Genomic DNA, 14,929 nt, shown 5'->3' on the forward strand with positions numbered 1-14,929 from the left:
TGCGGCTCAGTGTTTACTAGTTAATGGCTCTGCGATCAAGGTGGTGAATTTGTGGGAGATGCAGCCTTCAATGTGGATCCCGGATTGAGACAAATACCATTTGAACCTGTTAAATTAGTAGTTTGTTATTAGTCTTGTCTGGAAAAACAGTGTTGGAGCTCTGAGCTGTGGGCATTTCAAACAAGCCTGGGAGCTCTGTAAAGCATCCCACAGGACTGCACACAGACCTCTCTGCCTCAGCAGCGTCTGATAAAGTTGAGAGACAGTAACACAATTAAATGACTTACAAACAACGTTTGCTTTTCACTGGCATAAATCTGAAGTGGTTTAGTCTAGAAGAATTAAGCTGTGCAATTACTGCCTGCAGAGCTATTCCTTCAGAAGGAGTAGGTAGCCCCAGCAAGCAGTTCCGGGCGCTGCTAGCGCCCAGTCCTTCTGCCTCCGTTTAATTTTTAAGAGAAGCTGCTGCTGCTGCGTCGCTTCAGTCGTGTCCGACTCTGTGCGACCCCATAGACGGCAGCCCACGAGGCTCCCCCATCCCTGGGATTCTCCAGGCAAGAACACTGGAATGGGTTGCCATTTCCTTCTCCAGTGCATCAAAGTGAAAAGTGAAAGTGAAGTCTCTCAGTAGTTTCCAACTCTTCACAACCCCATGGACTGCAGCCTACCAGCCTCCTCCATCCATGGGATTTCCAGGCAAAAGTACTGGAGTGGGGTGCCATTGCCTTCTCCGTTAAGAGAAGCAGAGGCATCCAATTAAAATGTAGATTCAAAGCCACTTGCCTTCTTGAGCCACCCAAAACGGTTCTAGATGCTAAACTACAGATTTTCAGAGGATGAGGATCAGCTGGTTTTCATCTTGCCATAAAAACTCTTTTTACTGTGGGGACTGCAACTCAACACAAACTCAGGACAAGGAGAAGGCCTTTACAACTTGTGATGGATGGTAACTAGGCTATTAATTTGAGATTGTCACTGTCAGATGGCTTTGGTATCTCACTGCTCTGTCTTCATGGTTCAGGCTTATAATAAATATTATTCCCTTTATTTCTGATAAGACATGAAAGGTTGGCCTTACTGTTGAAGAGGTAAATCCGCAGGCTCCTTTTATAATCTCATTTCTCAGACTAGTTATTTCTTGAAATTTTTCCTGATAGTTGAGTTTTATAACAGGCTTGTCACATAAAAGCAAAGTCACCCAAGTGTATCTAAAAATTTGTCTTCCATATGTGAACTCAGGAAGTCAGGGAAAAGTGTGTTCTAAGTAGGGTTATTTCTCGTATCTAAGAGAGAAGTAAGCCTCAACCTTACACTATGTTTCATTATCAGTAGGATAAATAATTTTCCATGAGAAGGCAAATTCTGAACTTCATAAAACTTCAACTTTTTAGAGAAATCTGATTTGAGAATTTTCTCTTTCTCGGGGGCTAATTACTGCATACTACCCATCCCAAAAAAATCCTTCATAGAAAGCCTGTCCCATTCTGGCACTTTTTTTTTTTAAGGTTCAAGACCTGGGAGTTCCCTGGTGGCCTAGTTGTTAGGATTCTGGGCTTCCACTACCATGGCCCAGGTTCAATCCCTGGTCAGGGAGCTGTGATCCCACAAGCTGTGGGGCGTGGCCTAAATAAGTAAATAATAAAATGTTCCAAGACCTAAAAGCACCCTGTTATTTGCATAAAACGGTCACAAGAGAATCACCTTGTGTGTGGGCTTGCTTTTCTTGACCACGCCCCCAGAGGCCGCCTGGTGGCTTCTCAGCAGCCCGGGGCTCTGTCGCCGCCTTGGAGGCCTGCTGGGGAGGAGGACTTGTCAGGCCCGCCCACCCCACCTCAGCAGGGCCTGCTCACAGCGCTGGGTGTGCAGAGCACCTGTGCCGGGCAAGCACACTCAGCTAGGGGACCGTGCCCTCAGCCCTCACCTCAGCCCCCGTGTCAGATGAGGAAACTGAGGCTCAGAGGTGGTACCAACTTACACAGGCAATATTTGATCCCAGGTCTGTGTCACCTCACAGGCATTCTTGAGGTCTCTTCCAAAACCTATATTGGAGAATGGTAAGTTGAAACCAGTTAATGTTTACATCAATTTCCATGTGTTTTTCAGAACTCTATTGCTAGATAACAAATTACCCCAAAACATAGTGGCTTCTCCAGTGGCTCAAATGGTAAAGAAACTGACTGCAATGCAGAAGACCCACGTTCGATCCCTGGGTAGGGAAGATCCCCTGGAGAAGGGAATGGCAACCCACTCCAGTATTCCTGCCTGGAGAATTCCATGGAAAGAGGAGCCTGGCGGACGACAGTCCATACGGTGGCAAAGAGTCAGACACAGCTGAGCAACTAATGCTTTCACAGTGGCTTAAACAGCACTGCTTATCTCACAGTTCCTGCGGATGCTCTGCCTGTGGGTCTCCCAGGCTGTGGTGGGTCTCATAGGCCCTGTTCACCACGAGGCTCGCTGGGAAGGACCTGCTTCCACACGCCCTCGTGGCTGTGGGCAGGAGTCCGCCCCTCATGGGTTGGTGGACTGAGCCTCAGCTCCTAGCCAAATGGCCTCTCCATAGGGTGGCTCACAGCACAGCATCTTGCTTTACCAGAGCAAGGAAGGACACAGCACCCTGGAAGTCACAGCCTCTCATAACCTAACTGCAGAGGGGCACTAGTCACTTCTGTTTTCTCTTCACTGAAGTCCAGTCACCAGGACCAGACCACGCCCAGGGGGAGGAGTTATACACAGGCAGGGATCTTCCAGCCTCCACTCTTACCTGGCCTTCACTGGAAAGGTTTGGCTAAAGGTTTCTCCCCAGAAATCTGGAACAGAATCCTTATCTTCCTAGGAAGGCTAAGTTCCATTCTGTGCCCTTTCTGAGGGAGGAAAGGAGAGTGGGGAAGCTGGGACGTTTCCAGATGTTTCCACACACACACTCCCCCAGGAACTGCACCCACCCGCCCCTTCACCGAGCCTTGACCCTTGCCAAGTCAGCCTCGGTCAGGGATCATAGGGAGGACTCTTGAGGCCAACTTGGAGTTCCATGTGGGAGTTCTGCAGGGTCATCCCATCCATGAAGCCAGCACTCAAGGGCACACCCCATCTTGCAGAGCCCACACAAAAGAGAACTATTATAGTTGATATGTTACCTGCTCTAATCAGGTCACAGGTGTACCTAACTCACACTCAGCAACAGGAAAAAAACAAATGACTCCAGCAGGTCCTCAGGGTCTACCATCGAACCAGCCTCACCCAGAGTGAGGAGGCGAGGAAGGCGTGGGCCACTGTGGCATACCTGGCCCTTCTGATGAGTTCCTAGGGGGCCAATATGTCTTGTGCATGCACTGTGGGGCGCTAGGTCAAGCCAGCAGCTTCAGCTGATAGCCAAGCAGGAAAGAGTTTGACGCTATCATGACTGCAAGGCTTTCGCTTTCTGCACTGCCTTGAGAGCCTGCCCCCTGACAGCTGTGTCCTGCTTGTGTTCTAGGTGTTCTGTCTTTTTCGTGCTTCCCCATCAGGCTTCTCTAGAACAGGGGATGCGGGTGCTGCACTGTCTGGTGATGGGAGCAGCCAGAAAAGCCCTCTTGGCCCCTCCCCAGGGCCTTCCACTAGCCCTGCAACCTAGATGGGCCTTTGCGTTATGGTGCTGGGAGCCTCTTTCAACATGTGCAGCTGAGCTGGCATAGCTGCAAGCTGCGCTCAGGGACGGAGTGAGCTGGAGAGCTGAGTGTGAAGACAAAGAGCGGGGTGGTGCGGTGAGAGAAAATGGGCAAAGCGAAAGACGGGGCAGTGCAGCAGTGTGGAGGCGGCAGCATTTGAGAGAGCCCGGCACCTTATGGTGAGGAGGGAAAGAGCGCCTGAAGAGCAGAGCGAGGGAGAGTAGCGAGGGAGAGAGTGAAGATCGCAAAATGGACATTAAATAATGGGAACCACTATCATTTAATGAGCAGCCACCACGCGTTGCAAATCAAGATCTCATTTAAAGGTAATGCCTTCCGGTAAGAGAGTCAAGTAAGCATTATCCCCATTTTAGAGGTGACAAAACTGAGACTAAAAGCCTAACCTGGCCACACAGCCAAAAAGTTGACGAGCCGGGATCAAAGTTGGGTCAGCCTGACTCCAAAACTCATGTTTCTTTTCCACTAATGTCCCTTAAGCTAGATTCTTCACCACCAGGCTTTGGAGACAGTTGGGTGGGAAGGTGAACACTGACCCACTGGGACCCCCAGATGGGCTGGTCACTCCCCAAGAAAGCCCAGTCCAATACCTGGGCCTCCTAGTGCTGTGTCTATGGGTTCTGCCACCAATTCACCCTCCTCCCTCCTTTATAAAATCATTCTTGAGACTTTTTAATGTTTTATTGAGGTGTAAGTTTACGATGACAGCAAACCTTTCAAACTACAGCAAGAGTAACCTGCCTCCTTGGCATATTAAAAAATAATGTCAGCGTCGGGTTTTACGTCCCATAGTTTGGATTGCTGATAAGAGCGCTTCCCTGACAAGATTCTCTTTGAGGTTTACAGAAAGCGTAATAAAATATGTAAGTTACATTTCCACAAACAAAAGCTATAACATAAGTTATTTATAAGCGTGAGATACAAACAGTATCACGATAAATAAACCATAAAGGGTACCTGCAACATCCATCTTAATGTAATTTGCCCAACAAAAGTGTTGAAACGGAGTCAAATTTAGTAGAGAAATCTGTCAGGAAGAAAGGAAAGTTGTAAAACACAAAATGGGAAAAATGGCTGACGGGGGGCAGGGAGGAAACAAGGGCATGAGAGGAGGTGTGGAGGCGCCTCTGAAGGCTCCCGCCTCTGCCTGCCCTCACCCCCAGCCGCACACCCCGCCGCCGCGGACCCGCAGCGGGAAGGACGTTCCCCTCCCCTCCCCCGCTCGGCCTTACCCACCTCTCCCAACCCCGCACCTTGGCAGCGCCCTCATGCCGCCCAGCCTCCCTGCCAGGCTCTCAGTCTGACTCAGCACAAGGCTCCTGGAGCATTCGTTCTCTCACTCATTCACCTTCCACAGGTAAAGCAGCGAATGAGGCTGGGAAGCAGGGTGAATAAGATCAGTTCCAAAGACAACGAGGCAATGATGAAAATAAGCAGGGATAAATGATGGCTGGGGGAGGGAGCTGCTTTAAAGGATGGGCAGAGAGGCAACAGGGGACCTGGGTCCTCAGAGGTGGAAAGGCAGCGGTCGTGGGCGGGGCTGGGAGAGAGGGGTGCTGAACTGAGTGCATGCGAGCTCCTGGACACACTCTGACCCCTTCGTCCTCACCCCTCATCTGACCTTGCAGTGTGCTATTCGGTTTAATACCACAAACTCGTCATGACCCTCCAGTGGGCCCTGGGCCAGCCCTGCAACATGAACGTGAACGCCACACCACTCTGCTGCGGGAGCACTCCCGGCCCGTGGGGGAGACAGGAGCAAGTCACCCCAGCAGCTCTCACCCTGCTCCTGGGCTCCTTTCCTAGACCGCCCGCTCCTTTCCTATGGCGTAGAATCTTGACCACCTGCTCCCAGAGGAAACACGGGGTAGACAGTAAAGGGAGAAGCTTGGGCTTTGTAGTCAAGAGACTCCTGGGTTCAAACCCCAGTTCCACCCCTTCCTCCCACATGCCCCTGGGCAAGGGATGTCATATCCTAAGCCAAATGTCTTATAAGTCCCACGATAGGGAAGCAAGGGGGTATTCAACGGTTCCTGAGCAGCACCAGGTGGCTTTTGCCTTCCTCCTGCTGGCAGAGGTCTTTCAGGCCTCCTGAGGAAGGTTCTTCCCCTAGTCCTCCCCATTGGTGGGGGGGCTGGGGGGGTAGGGGGGAAGGCGGTGATGAAGAGCTCAAACTGCATTACTCCTACTATCAGCTGGAGAAACGGAAGCCCAAAGTCGGGACGTGGTCCAGAAGATTTGAATAGGTGCTCAGTAAATACTTGAATAAATGAATGAATGAGTGAATAAGTTTGGGCAGGTGTCTAGAGCTTTCCATCATGAGAAATAGAAGGGCCCCTAGAAATGCCAACATCCTGCCTCTCATCCCTGAAGCCCCTCTCTCTCCTATATAACACCCAGCAAGGCCCAGCAGCCCTATGCCTTCTCCCAGCTTCTCCATCAGGACAAGGAGAGAATGCACTGCAACCGGGAAGTCTTTCTGGCCTCAGGAATCCAGGTCAGCAGCTCCCAGTTCTTAGAGATTCTGTGTGTGTGTGTGTGTGTGTGTGTGTGTGTGTGTGTGTCTCCATCTGTCACTGTTCAATTGATAACAGGTAAGAATGGACAGTAAAGAAAAATTACAATTTCAGGAACACAAAATACACATCAAACAATATTTAGCCAAAAACAGTGCCCAGAGGAAAATGTCTGGCCTTAGATGTATTTAATAAAAAACAGGGAAGATTGACCAAAGTGAACTAAAATTTCACCTCAACAATCAAAGCAGAAATGAATTAATAAAAATAAAACAAACCATTCCTGAAGGAGATGACATTTTAAAAAAGGATAATGAAATATCCTTTTCTTTCAGACAAACTGATGGCAAACATGATAAAAAGTCACAACTGAGTAACACTGAGGATGAAACGCAGAGGATGTTAACACAGATCCAACATGAGCGCTTCAAAACAGGAGGGAATCTTCCCATAATGTCATTAATATAACTGTGACTTTGAAAACTTGGATGAAATGGGCAATACTCCAGACACTGGCTTCGGAATTTGAGCAGGCCTCTGAATCACCTGAAGGGATTCTTAAACACAGAATGCTGAACCCAACCCCAGGGTTTTGAATTCTGCAGGTCTGCGCTAGGGTCAAAGAACGCACATTCCTAACAAATTCCCAGGTGATGCTGATGCTGCCGCAGGTCGGGAAAACAGACTTGGAGAACGCTGTCCAGGGACTACCACCCACTCCATTTACTCCTCTTCTTGAGCTGCCTACCAGCTCTGTTCTGTCTGGGTTGAGAATGACAAGGAGTTTGTGCTCAGTGGCCCAAAGCACCCGCTGCCTGAGAAGTCCGGGGCCCTAAGCAGTGGGGCACTGTGCTGAATGCTTACCCAGACAACCTCATTCAATCACACAAGATTGGTATGGGTGCTTGACCAGATGAGGAAACTGAGGCACAAAGAGGGCTCCATGAGTCCACAGCTGATAAACAGAGGTGGGAATCCGGTTCTTAAGCACTGGGCCACTCACCATGCCCTGGGAACAATGTTGGCCACATCACCCACACCTCCCTAACTCCATGCCCACATATCTGTGCAGAGTGGACCTTGCTACTCAGTGTAACAGAGCCAGGAAGTGGCGAAGACAGGCCTGGATCCAGGGCTCTGGAAACCAGGAAGGAAGCGGAGCTGCTGGTGTAGAGCCTTAGCTAGCCTCTGAGTCGGTGTGAGTCTCTTTCCGCAGAGGGTTGTCGTGAGGAATAAACAAATGCCCCCACCCTTGCCTGGCACACACTAAGTTCTCAACTCACAGTTGCTCCACTGTTGCAGTTAAAAGTTATTATTATATAACCACCGGAGTTTCTCATAGGCAATTCCACAGACCTTCTCTCATTTACTTCTCACAGCCACCCTGGGGGTAGCTATTACCCTTTCTGTTTTACAAATAAGGAAAATGAGGTTCCAGGAGAGGCAATGAGAGACCCTATAACCCCAGCCCCCTCCTCCAATGGCAGAGCCTGAATTAGAAGCAGGAGGCCCCAGGCCCAGAGCAATGGCAATATGCCATCCGAAGGTTGTGGTCTGCAGAGAGCAGTGGAGGAGGGCTTGCCCAGGGCCCAGGCATCCTGCTCGCTTCACCCCTCTCTGCCTACCTCATTCTCCCCGCCAACACTGGGATTCTGCCAGGGCAAGAGACTTGCAAGGTCACAGAGCAGGTGTTAACCCAGGGACCCAGGCCTTAAGATTGTAATTCCTGAGGCCTCTCATTCTGGGGGGCAGACTCCCAGAAAGAATCTCCTACTTGCCACCCCCTGCCCTTACTGGCCCTCTGGGACTGACCCTATGGTAGACAAATACACCTTTCCCTCCAAGATACTGAACCTCCACAAATAAAACAGCAAACAAATAAACAGGAATCGTAAGAATAATACATCAGCCGTCAGGCTGGGGAGCGGGTGTGCGAGGCAGCCAAGGCTTCTCCTTGCCTACATCACGCCAGGCCCTGACACCGTGCCCTCTCTACATGTTACTCACTGCGCACAACCCTCCCGCAATTCACACATTCCGTTTTACAAATGAGGAAACCAAAGCCTGAAAATACCGAGTCCCTTGCTCAAGGTCACCCAGCTAGGATGTGACCTGGCCCAAAGAGAAACACCCTTCTGGCCAATGGAGCGTCCCAGCTCCGACCACGTTGGCAAGACCGGGAGCCCAGGAAGAGGCCCAGCCAAGGGGGCAGCAGTCAGTTCGCACCTAACGATTTTAGACTCAGCAGGTGAAAAACGATCTGTAAGCATCCCCTGGAGAGACAGCTGAGGCTGGCGGGCTTGGGGGGCGCTGACCACCCTTCGAGTCGTCCTGTCATCGGTGCCCCTCGGCCCGCCTACACAACCTCCGAGGGCGCAGCCAAAACAGGCAGTGATCTCAGCGCCCAGCGTTACTCTATTTGCTCTAAATATGAACCCGCCCCCCGCGCCCCCCCCCCCACACGCCCTCTGCCCTTGCCCCCTGCCCCTTGCCCCTCGCCCCTCGGCCCTCGGGAACGCAAGGATCCCAACACCTGCCGCACCACGGGCAGGTTCCCCCGCGGGTCCACAGTCCAGTCCATCCTGCAACGAATTTCGAGGGACCAGATCTCGCTCCTCACCGGGCAACCTCGGGTCCCGTTCAGCCCGGCCCGGCACGCCTGGGCACCTGAGAGTCGCGCCTCGGTCCTTCTGGCCGGTGCCAGGGAGTGTCTCCAAAGTGGCCGCGACGCCGCGGCCGAAGCCCAGGCGGGGGCGGATTCTCCCCACGCGGGTCGGGGTTCTTGGGAGCGCGGGGTCCGCTCCGGTGCTGTCCTCAACCCGTGCGCAGGTAGCGCAGAGCTCGCGCCCCACTGTGCACCCCTTTCGTTGCTCCCGCGGCGGTGGGGTGTCCAGGATCCCGCAGGTTCGTTCCGCGGTTGCAACTCCATTGTAATACAAAGGATTCACATGGTTTGGGTTTTGTTCAGATGAAGAAAATTTGGAAGAAAACGAACCCGCCCCCCCCCCCGCCCCCACCTCGTCAAACGACAGTTTCACCAGCAGCGCGCCCTCACAGCCCCGCTCGGCTGCAGGGAAGCAGCCCCGGCCGGGAGGAGAGGGGAACGTCTGCTAATTGCAGCTTCGTTAGATTTCGGGTTTGGGAGGCTGCGGTTCGGGCGCTAATATCCGCCGCCCATTATCCCGGCTAATAAATTTGACCTATTGTTCGTTTGTTAAAATGATGTCACCTTGGAACAGTCCCTAAGCTCCTATTTCCATGAATTAGGCCTCTATTGAAAGCCAGGAACCAATGGGAGGAGAGAGGCTTGTTGATCGCAGCCAATGGCTGCGGCGGGAGAGGAATTAGCAGCGGAAACTCCAGGTTCGGTTCAAGAAAGATGACACAGAGCCTGTCGGGCCCGCGCACTCTTGGCAAAGTTTCAGTGCGACGAGAGGCGCCGGGCACTCCATGGCCGCGCCGTAACGGGGACCCAGCCGCCTCCCCGCCCAGCCCAGCCCAGCCCTTCCGCCCGCCCAGGATGGAGGCGTCCGCCAGCGCGCAGACCCCGCACCCGCACGAGCCCATCAGCTTCGGCATTGACCAGATACTCAACAGCCCCGACCAGGACAGCGCACCGGCCCCGCGGGGCCCAGACGGCGCCAGCTACCTAGGAGGGCCCCCCGGGGGCCGCCCGGGCGCCACATACCCGTCTCTGCCCACCTCCTTTGCCGGCCTCGGCGCGCCCTTCGAGGACGCGGGATCTTACAGTGTCAACCTGAGCCTGGCGCCCGCCGGCGTGATCCGGGTGCCAGCGCACAGGCCGCTGCCCGGGGCCGTGCCGCCGCCTCTGCCTAGCGCGCTGCCTGCCATGCCCTCCGTGCCCACGGTCTCCAGCCTGGGCGGCCTCAATTTCCCCTGGATGGAGAGCAGCCGCCGCTTCGTAAAAGACCGTTTCACAGGTGAGCAGGGTGTCCAAACCGGCGCCGGGCCTCGGCCCTCCCGGGGCCAGAGGCGCCGCGCCCTACGTGCTCCACTCCGGGAAAAGATTTCGGAGGCCCAAGTGCTGTGGAGGCCTCAATACCCAGGGCCCCGGGCAACCACAGATGGGAGGAAAATCAGGGAGTTTGGGGAAAATAAGCCTGTGCCCGGGGGAAGAGGGGGGCATCCCCCAAACGGCTTGGTGCTGCTGGGGACGCGCGGAACCAACGAAAATAGCGTAGTATTCTGCGCCCCACCGGGCGGCACGGGGTCCGCATGGGGCCTGAACGGCAGTCGAGCTGGGCTGGGCTTCAGGGGGCCTCGTGTGTCTCCGCAGCGGCGGCGGCGCTCACGCCCTTCACCGTGACCCGGCGCATCGGCCACCCTTACCAGAACAGGACGCCGCCAAAGCGTAAGAAGCCGCGCACGTCCTTTTCTCGGGTGCAGATTTGCGAGCTGGAAAAGCGCTTCCACCGCCAGAAGTACCTGGCTTCGGCCGAGAGGGCGGCGCTCGCTAAGTCCCTCAAAATGACGGACGCGCAGGTCAAGACCTGGTTCCAAAACCGGAGGACCAAGTGGCGGTGAGAGAGGCCCGGCCCGGCCCACCTTGCACCGGCCCTTTGCCCGCCTCGTGCCGCAGCCTCGCGTTCCCCCCACCCTGTGCTACCCAATACCGCCCTCCTAGGGCTGCGACTCTCCCTTCTTCCCAGGTTTTATCTCCCAGCTCGCCCTCGCGTCCGCCTGTCCTCACTCTCCCGCGCCTCCTGGACTTCTCCATTCTCATACCTGTGTCGCTTTCCTGAGCCTCTCCAACTCTCTCGTTTTATTCCATCTCCTGCACTGCTTGGTTTCCTCTCACCTGCCCACCCCCGCCCCGCCAACACCCCACACTACCCGGGTCTCTCGCGCTCCCCTAAACCCTTTGGCTTGCCCCCTGTTCTCTCGGATTCCCAACAATCCGCGTGGAGCTCCAGGTTCCGCCTCTAGTTCCCCATCCCGACTTCAGCCCTGTCTTAATCCGATCCCTGTTTCCATCTAACCCGCTAACTGCGAAGCGATCGCCTCCTGCAAGAAGGGTTTGAGACAACCTGGGAGATGTGGATGAGGCTGACCCGGCCGGGGGACCCCGCGAGGGGCAGAGCCATCCCGCCCACCCGCGGACCCCAGTGACCCGGCTGCCTGCAGGGCCTAGTTAGTTCCACAAACTCCCTGTCCTTGTTACCCCGCAAAGAAACAATCTTTGTTGTTGGCGAAGCCACAATACCCGGGTGTGCAAGTGGGAGGCCGGCGGAGTCCCCTCCCGGCGATCTCCCGGCGCATAACAAAAACAAGAGATCCCAACCCGCTCCGCGAACCCGCGGGTGCCTGGCGCACAGGGCAGGCCGGGAGGCGGACGGACTCCGCGCCTCGAGGCTCTCGGCTGGCCTCGGCTCCAGGGCGGGTTAGGGCCCCGCCGGCGGCCCCGCGGCGCCGGGTGCCTGACGGTGCTGTCCCTCTCCCTCCCCCGGTGCAGGCGGCAGACGGCGGAGGAGCGGGAGGCGGAGCGGCAGCAGGCGAGCCGGCTCATGCTGCAGCTGCAACACGACGCCTTCCAAAAGAGCCTCAACGACTCTATCCAGCCCGACCCGCTCTGTCTGCACAACTCGTCGCTCTTTGCTCTGCAGAATCTGCAGCCCTGGGAGGAGGATAGCTCCAAGGTCCCCGCAGTCACCTCTCTGGTGTGAACCACCAGCGCGCACCGTCGCCAAGCATCTCCGCCCCGACCCGGCGGGGCGCCCCGGGCCCCCAGCCGGGCTGGGGGTGGGGGGGAGTCGTGGCCGAGAGGGGAAGGGCCGGCCAAGCTCAAGTAGGCCCCGGGGCGCGGCTGCATCCCCGCCGTCTGCGGAGGGGGCTGGGCCCGGGCTCCGAGCGGCTGGACAATCCGAGCCCCCGCCCCGCGCCCAGTCCCGCCCCAGGCCGGGGCCTGACAAAGAAAGCGCCTTACGTTTCTCCGCCCCTCGCCCGCAGCCCCCCTCCCCCGGGCCGGGCGCCTGTATTATACTTTGTACTTTTGCCCAAACGTGTACATAATAAAAGTTTTGGCTTTTTTCTTTAGAAACTGGCCACCTGCTTCCCCCGCGGGGGCCGCTGGAGGAGGGGCGGCCGACCAGGCGGCTGGGGGAAGCGCCAGGGGCTGGGGCACCCTGCGTGGAGGCTGGGTCCACCCTTCTCCTTTTCCGTTCCGTTTATTTAAGTCGTTTTATTTAATAAAAAGTTAGCTATTTCACTTAACGCCGCTTTTATTTCGTTTTCGTTTCTAATAATGCTCGGCGACCCCCGACCCTGCGCCCCACCCCTGCGGCAGTAGAGGCCGAGCGGCGGCGTGCGGGCCAGCGCCCACTTCTCCGAGCCTCGTCGGCATTCGCCTCAGCTCGAAGCCTGGCCGGGGGCCCCGCGGAGGATCCGCGGTGCAGGTCAGTGCACGCCGGCCGCCCGCAGCCCGGGTGCCGGCGGGATGGGTGGACGTGGGAAGGGCACCCTAGGCTCAGAGGTCGCAGAGCAGCGCCAGGAAGAGGAGGGGGCGTGAAAGGGCCTGCCTGGGAGGGTACTTAGGCTGTCCCGAGTCTAACCCACCCAGGGGGCGGGCAGCACCGTGACCTCGAACTTCCCGGGACACGAAACTCGCTCCCCTCACCCTCCGCCCACACCCACAGGCCTCTGTCTTCCTCCAGCGAGGCCCCAAAGAGGCCGGGGCGGCCGCTCCAGCTGGCTACGGGAGGTCTGGGCGCAGTGTGCGCGGGCTGTGAGCGCAGAGCAGGCGCGCTTCCCGGTTCTCCAGACTCTCCGCGTCTGGGGTGCGAGTGTAGCGCACAGCCCCGGGACACCCTCGCCCTTCTGCGTCGCGTGGGGCCGCGGACGGAGCGTGATGTCACGTGACTTCACTGCAGCCCAGGTGTCGTCACTAGACAGGAGGGGGCGGGGCGCCCGGAAGGCCCCGGACCCCAAGACCAGGTGTGGAAGCGGTGTGGCTCAGCCCCCCCCCCCCCCCCCCCGGCTTCACCTCGGCTCAGAAGCTGGAGGTTTCGGGACCACGAGCTCTGGAGCGAGTGGCCCCTTAGGATAACACTCGCAGAGTCGGTGAACATTTCGTCTGGCTGGTTGATTTTTCTCCCTCTTGAATCCATTCTCCTTTTCAGTCTTTTAAAAACTTATTTTCCAGACTCTCCATTTCTTTCTTCTACAATGTTCTATTTCCTCCTCTATTGGTAACTCGGGGTCTCTGTCTTCGGGGCTTCCCAGGTAGCTCAGATGGTTGAGAATCTGCCTACAGCTATATATACCTTTTATCCCTTCCTGTACAGTTCTGTGTTTCTCTATATACTTCGTTCTCTGTCGCATTTATTTTCTCGTCTTTCTTTGTAGCATTCTCTCTTCGGCCCATTTCCGACTCCTCTCTCCAGTCCGACCTGTCTCCTACTTTCCTTTTCTGGTTTTGTCCTTATTGTTTTCCCTTTCTTGCATTCTCGTAGCCTCTGCTTCTCTCCATCTCGATCTCTGTCTCTCTCCTTCCCTCCTCCAAGTGGGGCTCCCAAGAGCTCCTTAAGGAGAACCCTTCTGGGCGCGGTCCCAGAGGCCCTGTAGCAGCCCCGCCTGCCGCCGGCCACCCTGCCGGCTCGTGTATTCGGGTGCCTTCGTTGTAGGCGGGATGTGGAATTGGCTGCACTGGCAGGCCTCTAGGAAAGGGAAGGAGTCTAAGCAAGAGCTGGAGCTCCGGCATTTGTGCCCTCACCCCCACCTCCAACCCTGGGAATTTAAAGACACCCCAGAGAAGAACTAGAGTTACTCAGAGCTTTGGGTCTCTTCCTTGGGTGTTTTCCTGAAATGCTTCTATTTTCTCCCCTACAAAAGCATAGAGAATGCCCTCCTCGGGATAGGAAATGTTGGCTCTTCGGTTGGGAACTTGAATATCTAAAAACCAGAGTGACTTTCTTTCCCTTGGATGACCTAGCAGCTCCTCCCTCGGGCACTGGGGTCGCTTTCTATTTTCTCTCTTTTATTCTATTTCTCCATAACAAGGCTAAATGGTTTTTGTTTCTTCCAAATGATTTTTGTTGTTTTGTTAGGGTGACCCTCGATTCTTGGGTCTTTTGGAGGGACGCACACACATCTTTTTCCCCTTCTGGTGTCTCACTTTGTGCAAAAGGTCTCTGAAGAAGAAGCCCACCAGGGTGGGCTTTTAGGCAGGCCCTGGGAAAGGGGCCTAGTCCCGCTGCGACCCTCGGTGGGAAGAACGCTTAGAGAGAGCAAACGCCACGGAGTCACTGGTGGGGAAAGAGGGCAGTTTTTCCCCCACCAGTGACTCCATGTTGTTTGCTCTCCCTAAGCGCTTTGTCCCAGTCAAACCTTGTCTAGCCAGAGACCAAACTGCTAGAAGTCTCTTCAAGTTAGGGGGTCTGAACCCACTTGTATGGGGCCGGGTGGCGACTCTCTCCGAGCCGCGCTCACCCAAGGCAGTGTGGGCACCCTCGGCGGGTGGCGGGGATCGCTGAGCCGCGGCTGGGCGTTCAGAGCCTGACGCCCTCCTCCCGCTATGCAAAGCCTGGAGGCCGCCGCCCTGTCCGGTGGCTGCGCCGGATGAGAACCGAGAGCGCCGGGTTAAGGAACACACTCTGAGTCCCCACCCCAGGAGGGCTGTGAGGCAGAGCTGGGGCGTGGAGATTTCCAGATCAGGCGGGTGCCCCTGAAGCTGAATTTAGGGGAAAGAGAATCTGCAGTAGCCTGAGCTCCTCTCTCTGGATCGTCTCCTAT

At 55.7% G+C, this 14,929-nt stretch overlaps 1 protein-coding gene across 1 annotated transcript; it reads left to right on the forward strand.

Annotated features, from left to right (window-relative positions):
* Positions 1 to 9,685: 9,685 nt before the first annotated feature.
* Positions 9,686 to 11,865, forward strand: TLX3 (T cell leukemia homeobox 3). Its single transcript, XM_055554968.1, has 3 exons — positions 9,686 to 10,122; positions 10,479 to 10,722; positions 11,655 to 11,865. Exons 1-3 carry the CDS (start codon positions 9,702 to 9,704, stop codon positions 11,863 to 11,865), a joined length of 876 nt encoding a protein of 291 aa, XP_055410943.1. The 5' UTR covers positions 9,686 to 9,701.
* The last annotated feature ends 3,064 nt before the right edge of the window (positions 11,866 to 14,929 follow it).

The sequence above is a fragment of the Bubalus kerabau genome, chromosome 18 (assembly GCF_029407905.1).
Source record: "Bubalus kerabau isolate K-KA32 ecotype Philippines breed swamp buffalo chromosome 18, PCC_UOA_SB_1v2, whole genome shotgun sequence".
In the NCBI taxonomy this organism is placed as follows: domain Eukaryota; kingdom Metazoa; phylum Chordata; class Mammalia; order Artiodactyla; family Bovidae; genus Bubalus; species Bubalus kerabau.